Here is a 14,908-nt window from a genome sequence, read left to right on the forward strand (position 1 = left end):
TCTGAACCCGATCTGGGTACCTAGGTGGGATAGCTTCGGGTAGCAGGGCGTCCGTGTTCTCAGAATCCAGGGTGTCCTCAGGACCCCAAGGGGCAGAGGACACCCATGTCTCAGGGAAGCGTCCAAATGAAAAATTCTGGTTGCTGTTTCTTTGCGTACTTGGGTTTTGTTCTTCCGTGTCCGCATCTCAGCGTGGGCTGGTGGGAGACGGCTGCCCCAGCTCGCGAGCCACCAAGGACCACACCGAGAATCCACTGGGAATCCGGTCCAAGCCCAAACTCCCAGGGAAGGGGAGATCTGATTGGCTCAGCTTGGGTCAGGTGTCCGCTCCTGGTCCAATCAGCTGTGGCCAGGGGGCGAGGTCTGGGCCATAAGCCACGGAAGGGCTCGGAGTGTGGAGCGCATGGTTCTAGCAACCCGGGTCGGGGAGTTCCCAGAGTAGGGGCAATCATCGGGCTGCGGCGGCCCCAAAAGATGTTTCCTGCTCTGCGTCCTTATGGGATCTGCGAGAGCAAATATTTGAAATGGGGTTGTCCTAGAAATTATGATGTGGATTGCTTCTTTAGACAATAGAACAACGTTCCCTGGGGTTGAATAAACAAATATCCTTAGATTCCCTCCAAGGGAATGTAATTCCTTAGCTGTATGCATAACGTTTATACAGGCAGAAACTACCCATTATTAGAAAGAAAATCTTCCACTGTTTGATGATGTGTGAAGTTCAAAGGATAGGGGAAGCAGGGTGGTTCAGATTTTCTATGGATTTAACTCACACCGACCTAGTTCGTTCGTATGGGATCTTTGTGGGAATTAGAAAAAGGCACCCTTTCCCAGGACACTTGACTGCCATCTGTTGGAAACATTGTCACTATGTAGGGATTTTGTTAGAACAAGGTGAAGCCTTAGGAAAGTGTAAATCAAGAAAATCAATGATTGTTTTTCAAGCGGATAGAGCTCCCGTGGGCAGTGCAGTCCACAGCCTGGACATCTGTGCCTGGCAGCCCTGATTCACAGCCTACCCCTGATGGACATCAGGAAAAACCTCCTTCCTGGTGGATCTCTGACAGTTTTTCTGGACTCTTACCCTTCATCCTACTTTTACCCCAGTCCATTTCATTTGGTTTCACTGTGATGGACCTGAAGGGGAGGAGGAAGGGAAAGCAGAGATCTGAGATTCTTCAAGTGAAACACCTGTAAATAGAGGCCAGGACTGAGTTGAGCTGAGTGAGATGCCCCGGGTGTAATAGTTAAGGAGTGCTTGTCCTATACCTGTTCCCTCCTGAGAGGGAAGGCCTCCTTAAATTTGGGGCCATCTCACTCCCAGTCCCAGCCTTGCCCATGAGACTACCTTTTGCTTTTACTGAGCCCTCTGAATACCCAAGTCTGGTGGACTGTTGGGCTCTTTTTCCTCTCCACCTTAACAAAGACCCTCCCCTCCCAAGACAGACTAAAGTGGGGGAGAAAGGTCCCAGTGGCCAGGGATAGAAGACAAGCTGCTCTAGAATTAGGGGTTCAGGGCAGCCCGGGTGGCTCAGCGGTTTAGCGCCGCCTGCAGCCCAGGGTGTGATCCTGGAGACCCGGGATCCAGTCCCACATCGGGCTCTCCGCATGGTCCCTGCTTCTCCCTCCGCCTGTGTCTCTGCCCCTCTCTCTCTCTGAATAAATAAAATATATATATATTTAAAAAAATAGAATTAGGGGTTCACTCCCACATGTGGCTATTGACATTTGTAGTTGATGAGATAACATTAAAATTTCAGTCCTTCAGTTACACTAGCCACATTTCAAGTGCTCAATAGCCTTGGTGCCTGGTGCATGCTACCGGACAATGCAGAGAACATTCTCATCATTACAGAAATTCTGTCAGACTTGTTGCTTTAGAACAGGGGTCTGCAAACCATGGCCAGTGGGCCATTCTAGTTAGCTGCCTGTTTTTGTAAATAAAGTTTTATTGGAGCATGGCCACCCCTATTTGTTTATGCATCTCCTGTGGTTACTTGTTGAATAGTTGCAGTAGAGACCATCTGGCCTGCAAAGCCTAAAAATACCCTTTTGACCCTTTATAGAAAAGAGTTTGGAGACCCCCACCCTAGAACATTTTCTGTTCTAGAGCAATGCTTCCAAAACTTGAATGTACATATGAGTTATTCAAGGATCTTGTTACAAAGCAGATTTGGATTCAATAGGTCCTGGGTTGGGGCCTGAGCTTCTGCATTTCTCCAAGCTTCCAAAGGATGTCAAGGCAGCTCGTTTGCAGACTGCACTGTGCTGCCCTATGGGGTGCCCAGACTTGGCCAGAAACTCAGCCTCTGTGCCATTTCCGGTTGTTCAATTGTTGTGTCGTCACCCGAGCCATTTTCTCCCCTCAAAATCCCTGTTTGCCCACACTCCTTCTCTCCAAAGCAGGGAGAGGGGGAGAGAGGAGGAGACTCATGTCAGCCGATTTAATAAATCATTAGGACCCTGCGCAGAGACACTGGGGGAGGTTGGAGGTTACTGCGCATCTCTGTGTTGATGGGAAATTGAAAATGCCTGCCTGATGGGCTTGCCTCTCATTACCCGAGATAATTGGCTGTAAAGTCAAGTCTGGAAGGAAAGTCAGCAAAATCAGATGCCCATGAGCCGCTGGCAAAAGAGAGAATCTGGGCGCCCCCACCACGACTAGGTAATGGGTTTTGACAGGCACAGCTGCATATTGCTCCCTACGAAGAAAGGGCCGCCTGGAGAGGGGCAGGGCTGTGGCGTTGAAGCCGGTCAGAGTTCTAGACCTGGACCTGAGACCCGAGACCTGAGACCAGCCCCCGCCTGCCAGGGTGGGAAGTACCTGGCTGCGTCTCCTTTTCGCACTAAGGAGCCTGGAGCTTCAGAGCAAGGTAAACTCGGGGGTGCTTAGGGTTAATCACATGCTGCTTTCCCAACAGCAAAGAAATCAAGGCCCTGCAGGGAGAGCAGAATGAGGTCACTCTGCTTTCGAGTCTCAAGTCCTCAAAGAACTTGGCTCTGAATGAGAAAAACTATATGGAGCTGTGTTTCCTGCTGCAGACCAAGGAGTATGAGGCCCTGATTAAATCAATGAAAGTGCTGTTGGCCGAACTGAATGAGAAGGTGTGGTCTTTCCCTTAGAGGGTTAACCGGAGCACTGAGCAAGGGGAGGAGGAGGTGGGGAGGAAAACGCAGAGGAGGGGGGGAGGGGAATACCCATGATGCCTTAGGGTCAGATCTGACACCCCATACTCTGAAGGTGACTGGCATGCTCTGCAATCTTGTGACACCCCCCCCCCCTCCAGTGCTACTGGTCCGTTCCTCCATTGTGTTTTCCAGCACCTTCCCACCAAGAGTAAATTCTCAAACCCTTATTGTGCCAGTCAGGATCGGTTAGGCTATGCTGTAGTAACACCACCGAGTGGCCCCTTCAACGCAGTGGTTTAAAACGATAAATATTTCTTCCTTGTTCATGCTGTGTCCCTCATGGATTGGCTATGGGCTCTTAATATCTTCTCATCCTGAGGCCAGGCTGATGGGATGTTTACCATCTTGAATATTGCCAGGTGTTGTGCAGAGACAGAGTTCTGGAAAGTCTCACACTGGCAATTGAATGCTGCAGCCTGGAAGTGGCATGTCACTTCTGCCCATGAGCCATAGGCTCAAAATAGTTTACCAAATCCATATGTACCCCAACTGCCCAACCACCACCAGTCAACTCTACTCATCCACAAAAAGGTTTGGGAAGTACACGGTATCCAGAAGGCAAAGAGCTAGAGACATTTGCTGCACAGTGTTAATGGTCATATCCCTTACTATGGCTCGAAAGTCCCTCCATGTCTAACCCCTGCCTGCCCCTCTGTCTTCATCACATGTCATTCCTTCCTTAACTCATCTCACCTAGCTGCAGACTTTTTTTTTTTAAGACTTTATTTATTCATGAGAGACACACAGAGAGAGAGGCAGAGACACAGGCAGAGGGAGAAGCAGGCTCCCTGCAAGGAGCCCAATGTGGGACTCGGTCCCAGGTCCCACGATCACGCCCTGAGCCAAAGGCAGATGCTCAACTGCTGAGCCACCCAGGCATCCCTAGCTGCAGACTTTTTTTTTTTTTCAAATATGTGAAAACGGTTCTTACCTCAGAGCCTTTGGACATGTTCTGATCCCTGCTGCTTGTCCTTTATATCTCAGCCTAAATGTGACTTTCTCAGGGAGGCCTTTTCTTTTCTTCTTTTTTTTTTTTTTTTAAAGATTTTATTTATTTATTCATGAGAGACACACACAGAGAGAGGCAGAGACACAGGCAGAGGGAGAAGCAGGCTCCATGCAGGGAGCCCAACGTGGGACTCGATCCCGGATCTCCAGGATCAGGCCCTGGGCTGAAGGCAGATGCTCAACCACTGAGCCACCCAGGTGTCCCAGGGAGGTCTTTTCTATGCCCTTTCTCCTGTTGAAAATATATCCCCTTGCATTAATTAGCTTCCTTGACAAAAACAAATAGTACACTCAATGAAGTACTTTGAGATGAGTTGTGTTTGTTTTTTTTTTATTTTTGTTTTTGTTTTTAGATTTTATTTATTTGAGACAAAGAGCATAAGCAGGGCCACAGAGAGAGAGAAAAAGAAGCAGACTCCCCGCTGAGCTCCGTCCCAGGACCCTGGGACCATGACCTGAGCCAAACGTAGATGCTTAACCAATTGGGCCACCCAGGCACCCCTGAGAAGAGTTTTATGAGGCACTGTTTACAAGGGTGTGAGCATAGAGTAGGGACATTGAAGCACTGTGGGGTTAGCCACCATGGGCAGGGCAGGCACTGTGGAACCTGAAGACAGGGAACAAGCCAAGGGGAATAAATACTCCAACCCTCTCTTCTCACTCATGGACCCCCAGTGCAAGGGACCCATTGCAGGCTCCTTCCAGGTCAGCGTCCCAGGGCACAGAGCAGGGAGGGTGGAGCAGAGTGGAGAATAACCTCAGGGGGCAAACAGGAGATCTCAGCACCACCACCCCTTAACTCCTTTATGACGCCCCACGGCACCTCCCTCATAGCACTTCTCATGGTAGTAATTATACTTTAACACAGGTGTCATCCGTCTAAAACCTGTCACCTCCAGGAGGGCAAGGACCATATTTTGTTTCGTTCCCTACCCATCCCATGTCTATCTCAGTGCCTGGCACACAGTAGGTATGTGAAAGAATCTGGAGTCTCATTCCATCTTTCCTCTGCTCCAAACCCTTTAGTAATTTCCTATTGTTCTTTAGATAAGGGCCAAGCTCCCAGGGGTGGTTTGTTAACTTGGCTGCACTATGTGCCTCCAGCCCCTCCCACCTTCTCTCCTGCTACTCCCCCCTCTGGTGTTCCATCCACACTGGCCACCTTCATGAGCCCACAGTGCTCTCTTGCTTGCAGGCCTTTGCACCTGCTGTTCCCTCTGCCTGGATTGCCCTTCCCCATCTTCTCTGCTTGAGGAGCTCCTATTTATCCTTCAGGTCTCAGCCCAAATGCTATTTCTGCCAGATGGTTATCCCTACATTTCCTCTCCAGATGCCCCTACTGTACATTTCCAAAAAATCATGTATCTTTTCCCAGGACTGTGTTTCGTAGCTTGTTTCTAGTTCTAGATTATAAGTTGGTGTCGAAGGCAGGAACCATCATACTGTCTTGATTACCATCATGCCCTTGTTGTCTGGAACAGAGCAGGTGTTTAATAATCATTGATGAACAAACGAATGAATATACAAATGCATGAGGAAGGCAATAACAGTGAAGAAAGAGGAGAATTGGAGAAAAGATGGGGATGTGGGTCCTCAGAAACAACTGGAAAAGGCAGGTTACTTGGGAATCCTCAAAAGAATATGGCACTGACTGCCCTGTACAAAAACCTTCTTTCCTCAGTTCCACCCCAGGGCAGGTAGGTCCCAGAATCCCCTGCTGCTGTGCCCACCATACAACGTCCAGAGCTCCTTCCTTGCAAGAGGTCACTGGAGGCAGGGACCTCACACTAGCCCTGCTTGGCCTCAAAAAGCCAATAAGCCTGTGCCTTCATGCTGAAGAGAGCACCTCAAGTAAGCAATCCATTCCTCTGTTGGCGCAGCCATGGCTGTGTCTCCCATCGGGCTGAGGCTTAATTACTCTCAGTGTCACAAAAGCAATGTCTGACATGAAGGTGCCAAAGGGAAAAGGAGGCTGAATTTAATCACAAGAGCCATGGGGAAGTGCTGACACATACCTGCCTTTGACAAGGAGCTGGATGGAGCCTGATGTGTCTCTCGGTCAACTCGGGCAGGGGCGGGCCTCCTGCAGTCCAGGCAGTACTGCGGTCTGGAGAGGCTGCCCTCCTGGGTATCGAAACAAGTTTGTGTTAAGGGTGCTGACTATGCATAGCACAAGAGCGGAACACCAAGTAGGACAGGGGTCTGACTCGACCTGAACCAAAGCCGAGCTGCTAGTATCACTCATAGACAGCATTCACGTGCCTTACAAGTTTGTGTGAGACCCGGCGGCTCCCTTGATGCCTGATGGTCTGAGCTGTCCTCTTTCTTGATGTACCAGTGAGGATATGTTGGGCTGCAAGTAATGCAATTCTTGACTAGAAGTGGCTAGGAGAATAGGATTTTGTTTTTCTCACGTAATAAGATGTCTATCTGGAAAAAGGTCATCCTAGGGATGGTTTAGTAGCTCTGCAAGGTTGGGTTGGCCTTTTTCTCTCTGACCCTCTTGGTTGGCCACCTCTCATGGTCCCAAGATGGCTGCCAAAGCTTAGCTGGTATAGCTTCTCACATCATCACATTCAGAGATATGAAGAAGGGATGAGGGGCTTATTCTTACATGATCTCCTCTCCTGTGAGGGGGAGAATACTTCACAAAATGTCTCTAGCTGATTTTCCCTCATTGGCCAGGGCTAAGGCATATACCTACTTCTAGGCCAATCACTGGTAAACGGAAATGAAATTCTTATCATTGGTTTGGGATAGACCAGGGGCAGCAAACTGTAGTGTAAGGATCAAATCTGGTCTGTTTATGGCCCTTCAACAAAGAATGATTCTTACAGAGAAAACAGACTATCTCCTCCTAGGACACTTTTTTTTTTTTTAGGATACGAGGAAACTTTTTCCAGAAGCTTCTCTAGCAATCACACCTTCTCAATTCAGAGGCCCCAACTGGTTTAGTCCAGCCCATCCCTGAATGAATAAATCATAGGCAGAGGGGCTAGAGTTACCATGGTTGGCTTGGATTAGTCTTCTTGGGTGAAATGGGTGTTGGGGTTCAACCACCCACCATGTCTACCATAGTTTCGGTTGTTGTTACCTCTTCCAGCACCTGGCTCTGGATCCCTCTTCTGTCTTCTGCTTGGCATCTCTTGCTGCCTAAAACCATCTTTCATCAGTCTACTGTGGTCCCTTCAAGGCCTTAAAATGTGGATGTAGACCAAATTGGTGGTCTTTAGGACAGATGAAACCTGACAACATGAAGGCTTGGCCCATTGAGTGATTACATTTATTTTAATTAGTTAACATGTTCACAATTGAGAGATTTCATGTAATAATATAGATATCTGGCTTCTCTTAAAAAAAGACTGAGGGATGCCTGGGTGGCTCAGCAGTTGAGCATCTGCCTTTGGCCCAGGGCGCGATCCTGGAGACCCGGGATCGAATCCCACGTCGGGCTCCCTGCATGGAGCCTGCTTCTCCCTCTGCCTGTGTCTCTGCCCCTCTCTGTGTGTCTCTCATGAATAAATAAATAAAATCTTAAAAAAAAAAAAAAAGGACTGAAAGATCTGGCAACATGGGGCCTGAATTTCCACAGGGCAACTGTATTTAAATAGTGTTGTGGTGACACTACAGCTATTTATCCACTCTACTCCTTCCTCTCTAACAGAGACTCCTAAAGAGCTATGTTTCCCATCCTCCCTTGCAGCTAGAGGGGGACAATAAAATTTAAGGGGGAGTCTGTTGAGGGTGTCCGAGAAAGTTTTGCTTTCTAGATTAGATTCTACCCCTTTATCCATATTGCTTTTTCTATCTTCCTCCCTGGAATATGACTGTGAAAGCTGGCACTATGGCAGCCATTTTTTGACCATCAGGGAAAGGCCAGGTGAATGACAGAGATCTTGTGTTTATTTCCTTGGGTTACTAGACTTTAAGCCAGCAATGTTTATGGAGAGAAAGATAAACCATAATTTTTTTTAAGCCATGAGGCATCTGGGCAGGTCAGTCAGTTAAGCATCCAACTCTTTTTTTAAAAAACATTTTTTAAAAGATTTATTTATTTATTCATGATAGACATAGAGAGAGAGAGAGAGAGAGAAATTAGCAGGCTCCATACCGGGAGCCCGACGCGGGACTCGATCCCAGGACTCCAGGACCGCGCCCTGGGCCAAAGGCAGGCGCTAAACCACTGAGCCACCCAGGGATCCCCAGCATCCAACTCTTGATTTCAGCCCAGGTCATGATCTCAGTGGGGGCTCTCTGCTCTTCTGGGAATATGCTTGAGGATTCTCTCTTTCCTTCTTCCCCTCTCCTTGCTTGTCCTCTCTCTAAAATAAATCTTTGAAAAATCTACAGTTTAGTTGCACTTTCTATAATTTGTAGTTGCATGATATCTATATACTCCACCATCTTGTATTATCTTATAATAGGCCCACATTACTCTTTTATGCCACCTGCTTGGCCATAGCTGGTAACCTCTAGTATAGATTTTTCTCTCAATGTCCCATGGTCATAGCTGAGACTGTACTATATAGACTTCCTGAAGGTTTGGAGATAACCAAAGAAACTAAATCTTAGGGATGCTAACACAGGACCCCAGATGAGATTGCTCCCAGAATTCATCAGCTCAAGCTCAGCATACGGATACTTTCCCCTCAGCTAGAAGCCAGCTTCCATGTAGCTGACAAACTGTATATTTCATTAAACCAAGCATTTAACCTGCCTCATGTAGAACTTCTCACTCTCATAACAGGAGCTGGGCTTTAGATTGTGAATTCAAGCTACCACTTCCAGGCAAACAGGGACATATCAAATTACTTAAAATGACGGTGTACCCACCCTTTATGCACCAGGGTTCCAAAAATAGTCTTAGAGATTAGTCTTAGCCCAAATCCTAAGAAAATAAAGTATCTCTGACACATTAGGACCTGGCACTCACCAAGATTTATGGGTACTTGTCTTCAGGTAATAGTTCTATATCTATAAACTTCTCTAGAACCTGCTAGGATTTAGCACTAGCTAGCTGCTTCTAGATGGGGCCAACTATTGGACAGGTAATATGGATGGATATCTGCCTGGAATGAATGACTTCATCCATACAGCAGGTTGGTTATGCACACTGTTGGCAGTGTGAAGAAATGGCATGATCTGCTGGTACTTGTATGAAAACTATAGAGTGAGCTCTGTGGGAAGGTGATAGCAGGGGTGGCAGGTATATTTGGGTTTGGAGAACTTGGCTGGAGCTACCAGCATAGAGAGAAACACCAAAATTCTTTCCTACCAACCATGGCAAGAGCGTATTTAACTTACTGGAAGTCAGAATCAATTACCTGGTGCATAAATTGCATGATGTGTTAGGAATGCTTTTGGCCACAGGTGATGTGATACCCAACCAAAAGAAGCTTGGGCCAAAAGGTGAGTGAAATTCACCTGCAAAAACTCTAAATTGCCTCATTTTACCCCAAACTGGCTAAGATTAAGTTGAGTTGAGCATGTATTCAAGAGAGAAATTAGAATTCTATTTATAGGAAAAGAAAGAACGTCGCAGTTTTTATTTTAGCACACTTAAGTTAGTGAACTGTAGAATTTTTACCCATGTTCATTTAACACAGCTGGGGGTTTCTGTCTTCCTCTCTCTCTCTCTCTCTCCTTTTCTTTTCCCAGATTGTTCAGATGGAAAAGAAAATTATAAACCAAAAACAGATCTTCGCAAAGATACAGGAAGCCAATAATCCCCGGAAACTGCAAAAACAGATCCATGTTTTGGAAACCCATTTGAATCTCGTACGTAAGGTGTTCTGTGCAGCTTTGCAAACAGCTCTGCCTTCCCTTGCTCAGAGTATAGAGTGATGTCTGTGGAGCCATTAACAGAACATAACAATCTTGTTGCTTGACTCAGGAGAAGGTGAACTAACGCTGTTCACACAAGCCAGGCAGCCTTTTGGACTTACTGCCCACTCTGTTCCACCCACTCGGTTCCACCTACTCTGTTCCATCTACTTGGTTCATTGTTACCCAAGGTGCCTTTCTCCTTGCTCTGTGCACTTTATGCACCATGCTTTTGCCCCCACCCCATCCCAATCCCCCACCCTCCCCCCAGGATGCCTATTTTTAGTGTCTTAACTTACAAACTCTTGCTCATTTTTTTTTTTTTTAAGTTTTTATTTTTTTTTTATTTTTTATTTTTTATTTTTTTTTATTTATGATAGTCACAGAGAGAGAGAGAGAGGCAGAGACACAGGCAGAGGGAGAAGCAGGCTCCATGCACCGGGAGCCCGATGTGGGACTCGATCCCGGGTCTCCAGGATCGCGCCCTGGGCCAAAGGCAGGCGCCAAACCGCTGCGCCACCCAGGGATCCCAATTCTTGCTCATTTTTAAGATACAGCTCAAATAGTGCCCTTCAGCAAGCAGAATTAGTTAGACCTTCTTTCTCCATTTCAATCTGCTCATGCTTCTATTAGACCTAGTGCTTTTTGGTTGTTGTTGATAATGTCTCTAGGAAATATTCCGCACAGACACACATAACTTGATAAAGAGAAAAGTGATGTTTCCTGATCACTTTCAATTTATAGTGACTTTTGCACTAAGCAGGATTCTCTAAATTGCAAACTGGGTTAAGCAAAAAAAGAGAATGGATTGGCCACAGAATTGAAAATTCTGGGGGCAAAGGTGGGGCCTTCAGGCATAGTTGGATCCAGGTGCTCCAAACGTGTCTTTAGGATACCTTCTCTGCCCATCTCTCCTTTGGATGGAAATTACTTCATTCTTGGACAGCCCCCAATGTGAACAAATACCAGCAGAAAAGGACTCTCTCTTTCCTAAGAGTTCAACTGTAAGTCCTAGGGAGGGTTCCCATTGGCCATCTTGGGTCAAGTGCCCATCCCTAACCCAATCACTGTGGGCAGATGAATGGAATAGATGGACTTGAGCCACATGACTGCCCTTGGATCATTCCCCCCACCCCCAAGTCAAGAGAGGACAGCCCTATCCAACAATATGGATCAAGAGCTGAGAAATGGTTCTCCTGGAAAAGCAAAAAGAAAGGAAGAAGGAATGCTGAGCACATGCAAACACATTCCAGTCTGATTTGTGAATTTACAGTCCTCACAACATAAGCCAAGAGAGGGGAAAGTGAATTAAATTGATTTGAAGGGAAGCCTGTCAGTGCCTCACTATTCAATGCTCTTAGCTTCCCCCAAAATCTGACCATGAGGTTTTAATCAGGCGTGGTTGAATTTAATTGGATCTGATCTCTGTCTCCCAGTAACCTGGAAGTGGACTGAAGGCAGGGCAATGCCTTTTTAATATCCATGCACAGTGATTTGTACCCATGCCTCAGAAGGCTTAGGATGTGTGTTAAAATGCAGATTCCTGCTTTTGAATCAAGACCTGTAATTCTCCAGATTCACTGGTTTTGAATCATAACCCATAAAGCTTAGACCCAGGCATTTGCACTATTATCCCAGTGAAACTGAAGGTCCCCTTGGTTAAAAATCATTACTGCTCAGCATAGTGTGAGGCTAGGAATAGGTACTTAGCAAACATCTGTTGATTGATTGATTGATTGATTGATTGAACACACGCATGATTTAATGATGATTTGTCTATAGAGGTCTGCTTTTTTTGTAATAGGTCTATTCAGAGTTGCTATTTCTTCCTGAGTCAATTCAGTAGTTTATTCCTTTCTAGGGATTTGTCCATTTCATCTAAGTTATCTTAATTTGTTGGTATGCAGTTGTTCTTAGTACCTTGCCTTATAATTATTTTTATTTATGTAAGGTCTATAGTAAAGTTCCCTCTCTCATTTCTGAGAGCTCTGCTCCTTTGCTTCTCAAACCTGTCCCCTTTTCCCTTCCTCCCCTGACCAAGTCTGCCTATGCCTTTTAGTAGATTTGATAGCTATCTCTAAAGGTTATTTCAGGGTCCCAGGATACCCCATAACCCTAAAGCCACCTTCACTTACTCAGTGGAGCCTGAGAGTCCTCCCATTTTTATCCCACAATGAGAAGATGGGTAGCATGTCGACCGTCCTGGAGTAAAATTCATACTAAAGTGCAAATGACTGATAACCAGTATCTTCTTAAGGGTAAGTAGAAGACACAGAAAGAATGTGAATGAGAATGATTCTGTTCCTGGATTTCCTTCCCTTGTATGGTGGCTACTGACATATCCTACAGAGGAACCTAGGGAGGGCCAGGACTAGCCTGAGGCAAGTGAAGAACCCAGTGTGCAAAATTTAGGGGGCACTCACCGTCAAGCTCATGGAAATGCAGGGTTGACCCTGGGAGAGGGAATACCTTCTTAAATTTTGCATCCTGGTGGTCTCCCTTGCCTTCCTCCTACTTAGCCTTGTAGAAACCTAAAATTTCTTAGAATCTGCTTTGAAAACCTCTGATCAAATCTACTTTATATTTATTAGGAATATTTTCTATAATTGTTTCTTTTCAGTGTTTATGGGAGCACTTTGTATAAAAAAATTCTTTATTAAGATAAATTTATTAAGACTTGCAGAAAAATGGAGGGAATAAATAATGATCACCCACATACCTATCATTTAGATTTAATAATTGTTAACATTTTACTATATATATATATATATTTTTTTTTTTTATTTATTTATGATAGTCACACAGAGAGAGAGAGAGAGGCAGAGACACAGGCAGAGGGAGAAGCAGGCTCCATGCACCAGGAGCCTGATGTGGGATTCGATCCCAGGTCTCCAGGATCACGCCCTGGGCCAAAGGCAGGCGCCAAACCGCTGCGCCACCCAGGGATCCCACATTTTACTATATTTGTTTTACCCTTCTTTCCCCTGAAGTATTTTAAGGCAAATTACAGACATCACAATATTTCACCCCTAAATACTTCTATTTGCATCTCTAAAGATCAAATGTTTCATAGCCATGAAACTACATCACACCTTACAAAATTAATACTATTTCCTTAACATTGCCCACGCTAAAATTTCTCTGGCTGGCTCCAAAATATCTTTCAAAGTTGGGGCCAATCAAGGTTCACCTGATCGTTAGGTCACTTAAATTTCTTTAGTCGACAGCAGTCGTTCTCAAGCAGAGATGATTTTGACCCCAAAGGGACATTGTTTCCAAAAAGAGACATTTTTGCTTGTCACAGCTGGGTTAGGGGCTGTGCTACTGGCATTCAGTGGGTAAGAGTAGAGATGCTTCTTTTTTTTTTTTTTTTAAGATTTTATTTATTTATTCATGAGAGAGAGAGAGAGAGAGAGGCAGAGACACAGGCAGAGGGAGAAGCAGGCTCCCATGCAGGGAGCCCAATATGGGACTCAATCCTGGGACTCAATCCTGGGACTCCAGGATCACTCCCCTAGCCAAAGGCAGATGCTCAACCACTGAGCCACTGAGGCGTCCCAGATGCTTCTTTAATACCACAAAACACAGGATAACTCTCCACCTCAAAGAATCATCTAGCCCAGAACAGTGTGGAGAAGCCCTGCTCTACAACATCCCCATCCCAACTTTTCCAGATATCCACTTACTGAGGAATCTGGCTCAGCTGTCCCATAGAAAGTTCTGCCTTCTGGATTCTGTTGATTGTTTCCTCATGGTGTCATTTACCTTCTCCCCCTCTCCCCTGTCATTGCTGAAAACTGGAAGTTAGATATAAAAAGCAGCTGAGAAATTTAAAATCAGGAGTGGGACAGAAACTTGCCTAAGACCATTTAGCCATTTAGTGGCCAACTCAAGCCCTTCACCCAGTGCTTCAACCACTGTGTTGTAGACCTGTGGCCGGAGGTGGGGAAAGATCTTCCCACCCTCCAGCCGCCTTCTGGAAGTCTGTCTCATGCCCGGAGGGAGCTCGCTTTTGAAGCACAGCCCCGCCCACAGGTCACCGTGCACTTTGATAAGAAGCTGACCGCCAATGCCAAGCTCCGGAGGGAGATTGAGGACCTGCGTTATGAGAAGGCTGCTTATGACAATGCTTATCAGAAGCTCCAGCGACTGCTGGAGCGACAGAAGCTCTGCTTGCTGATGCAAAAGAAAACCAGGAATGTGGCCATCGAGCAGTCTGCCCAGGCCAATGAGCAGAGGTGGGCTGGGGGGAGACCCTAGGGGCAGGGACGTCTCTTCGCTTCCTGCTGAGCACCTCTGCCCCCCGGCTTAGGTATTGAGGGATCTTAAATCATCATCATAACTCTGAGCACTGACTGCTTGCCAAGCATGATGCTGGGGGCCCTGGGTATTATTTCAACCCTCACAACTGCCCCTGGGGTCGTTATCCCTATTATATTACAGACCAGGATCCGAAGGCTTAGAGATGCTGAAATACTTAAGCTGACACCGAGGTAAATGGTGGATGTGGTAGGGCTGAGATTCAAACCTCTCTGCTGTGTCATCTCCTCTGGGTGCCTCTGCCTTTAGTCCTGGGGGGTCTCAGTCTGGGTCATCTCCTGGCCTCATACTCACAGGGGCAAGAGGCATATAGTTGGGCTGCGAAGAGCATAGGTTTGGGATTCAGAGAGATCGGAGTTTGAATCCTGGTTCCATTGCTATTATTGTAGGTCCGCTTCAGGGGTTGGGGGTAGTGAGGATTAAATAGTATATGTATATAGGGACCGGCCACGCAACAGTAACCGACTAGTGGTGGTGATGATGATGGTGATGGTGGTGAAGTTGGGGGTGATGACCATAACAGAAAAATCATTTCCTGGGGGTAGTCCTAGAGCTGGCAGTTCCCGTC

General features: G+C 46.4%; 1 protein-coding gene across 1 annotated transcript in view; it reads left to right on the forward strand.

Moving 5' to 3' along the window:
- CCDC63 (coiled-coil domain containing 63) overlaps positions 1–14,908 on the forward strand; it is a 32,847-nt gene that overhangs the window by 660 nt on the left and 17,279 nt on the right. Inside the window, exons 3-5 of the mRNA XM_026018849.2 lie at positions 2,922–3,105; positions 9,856–9,975; positions 14,056–14,258. Coding sequence (XP_025874634.1) covers positions 2,922–3,105; positions 9,856–9,975; positions 14,056–14,258 — 507 coding nt within the window. The remainder of the gene's footprint in view (positions 1–2,921; positions 3,106–9,855; positions 9,976–14,055; positions 14,259–14,908) is intronic.

The sequence above is a fragment of the Vulpes vulpes genome, chromosome 10 (assembly GCF_048418805.1).
Source record: "Vulpes vulpes isolate BD-2025 chromosome 10, VulVul3, whole genome shotgun sequence".
NCBI lineage: Eukaryota > Metazoa > Chordata > Mammalia > Carnivora > Canidae > Vulpes > Vulpes vulpes.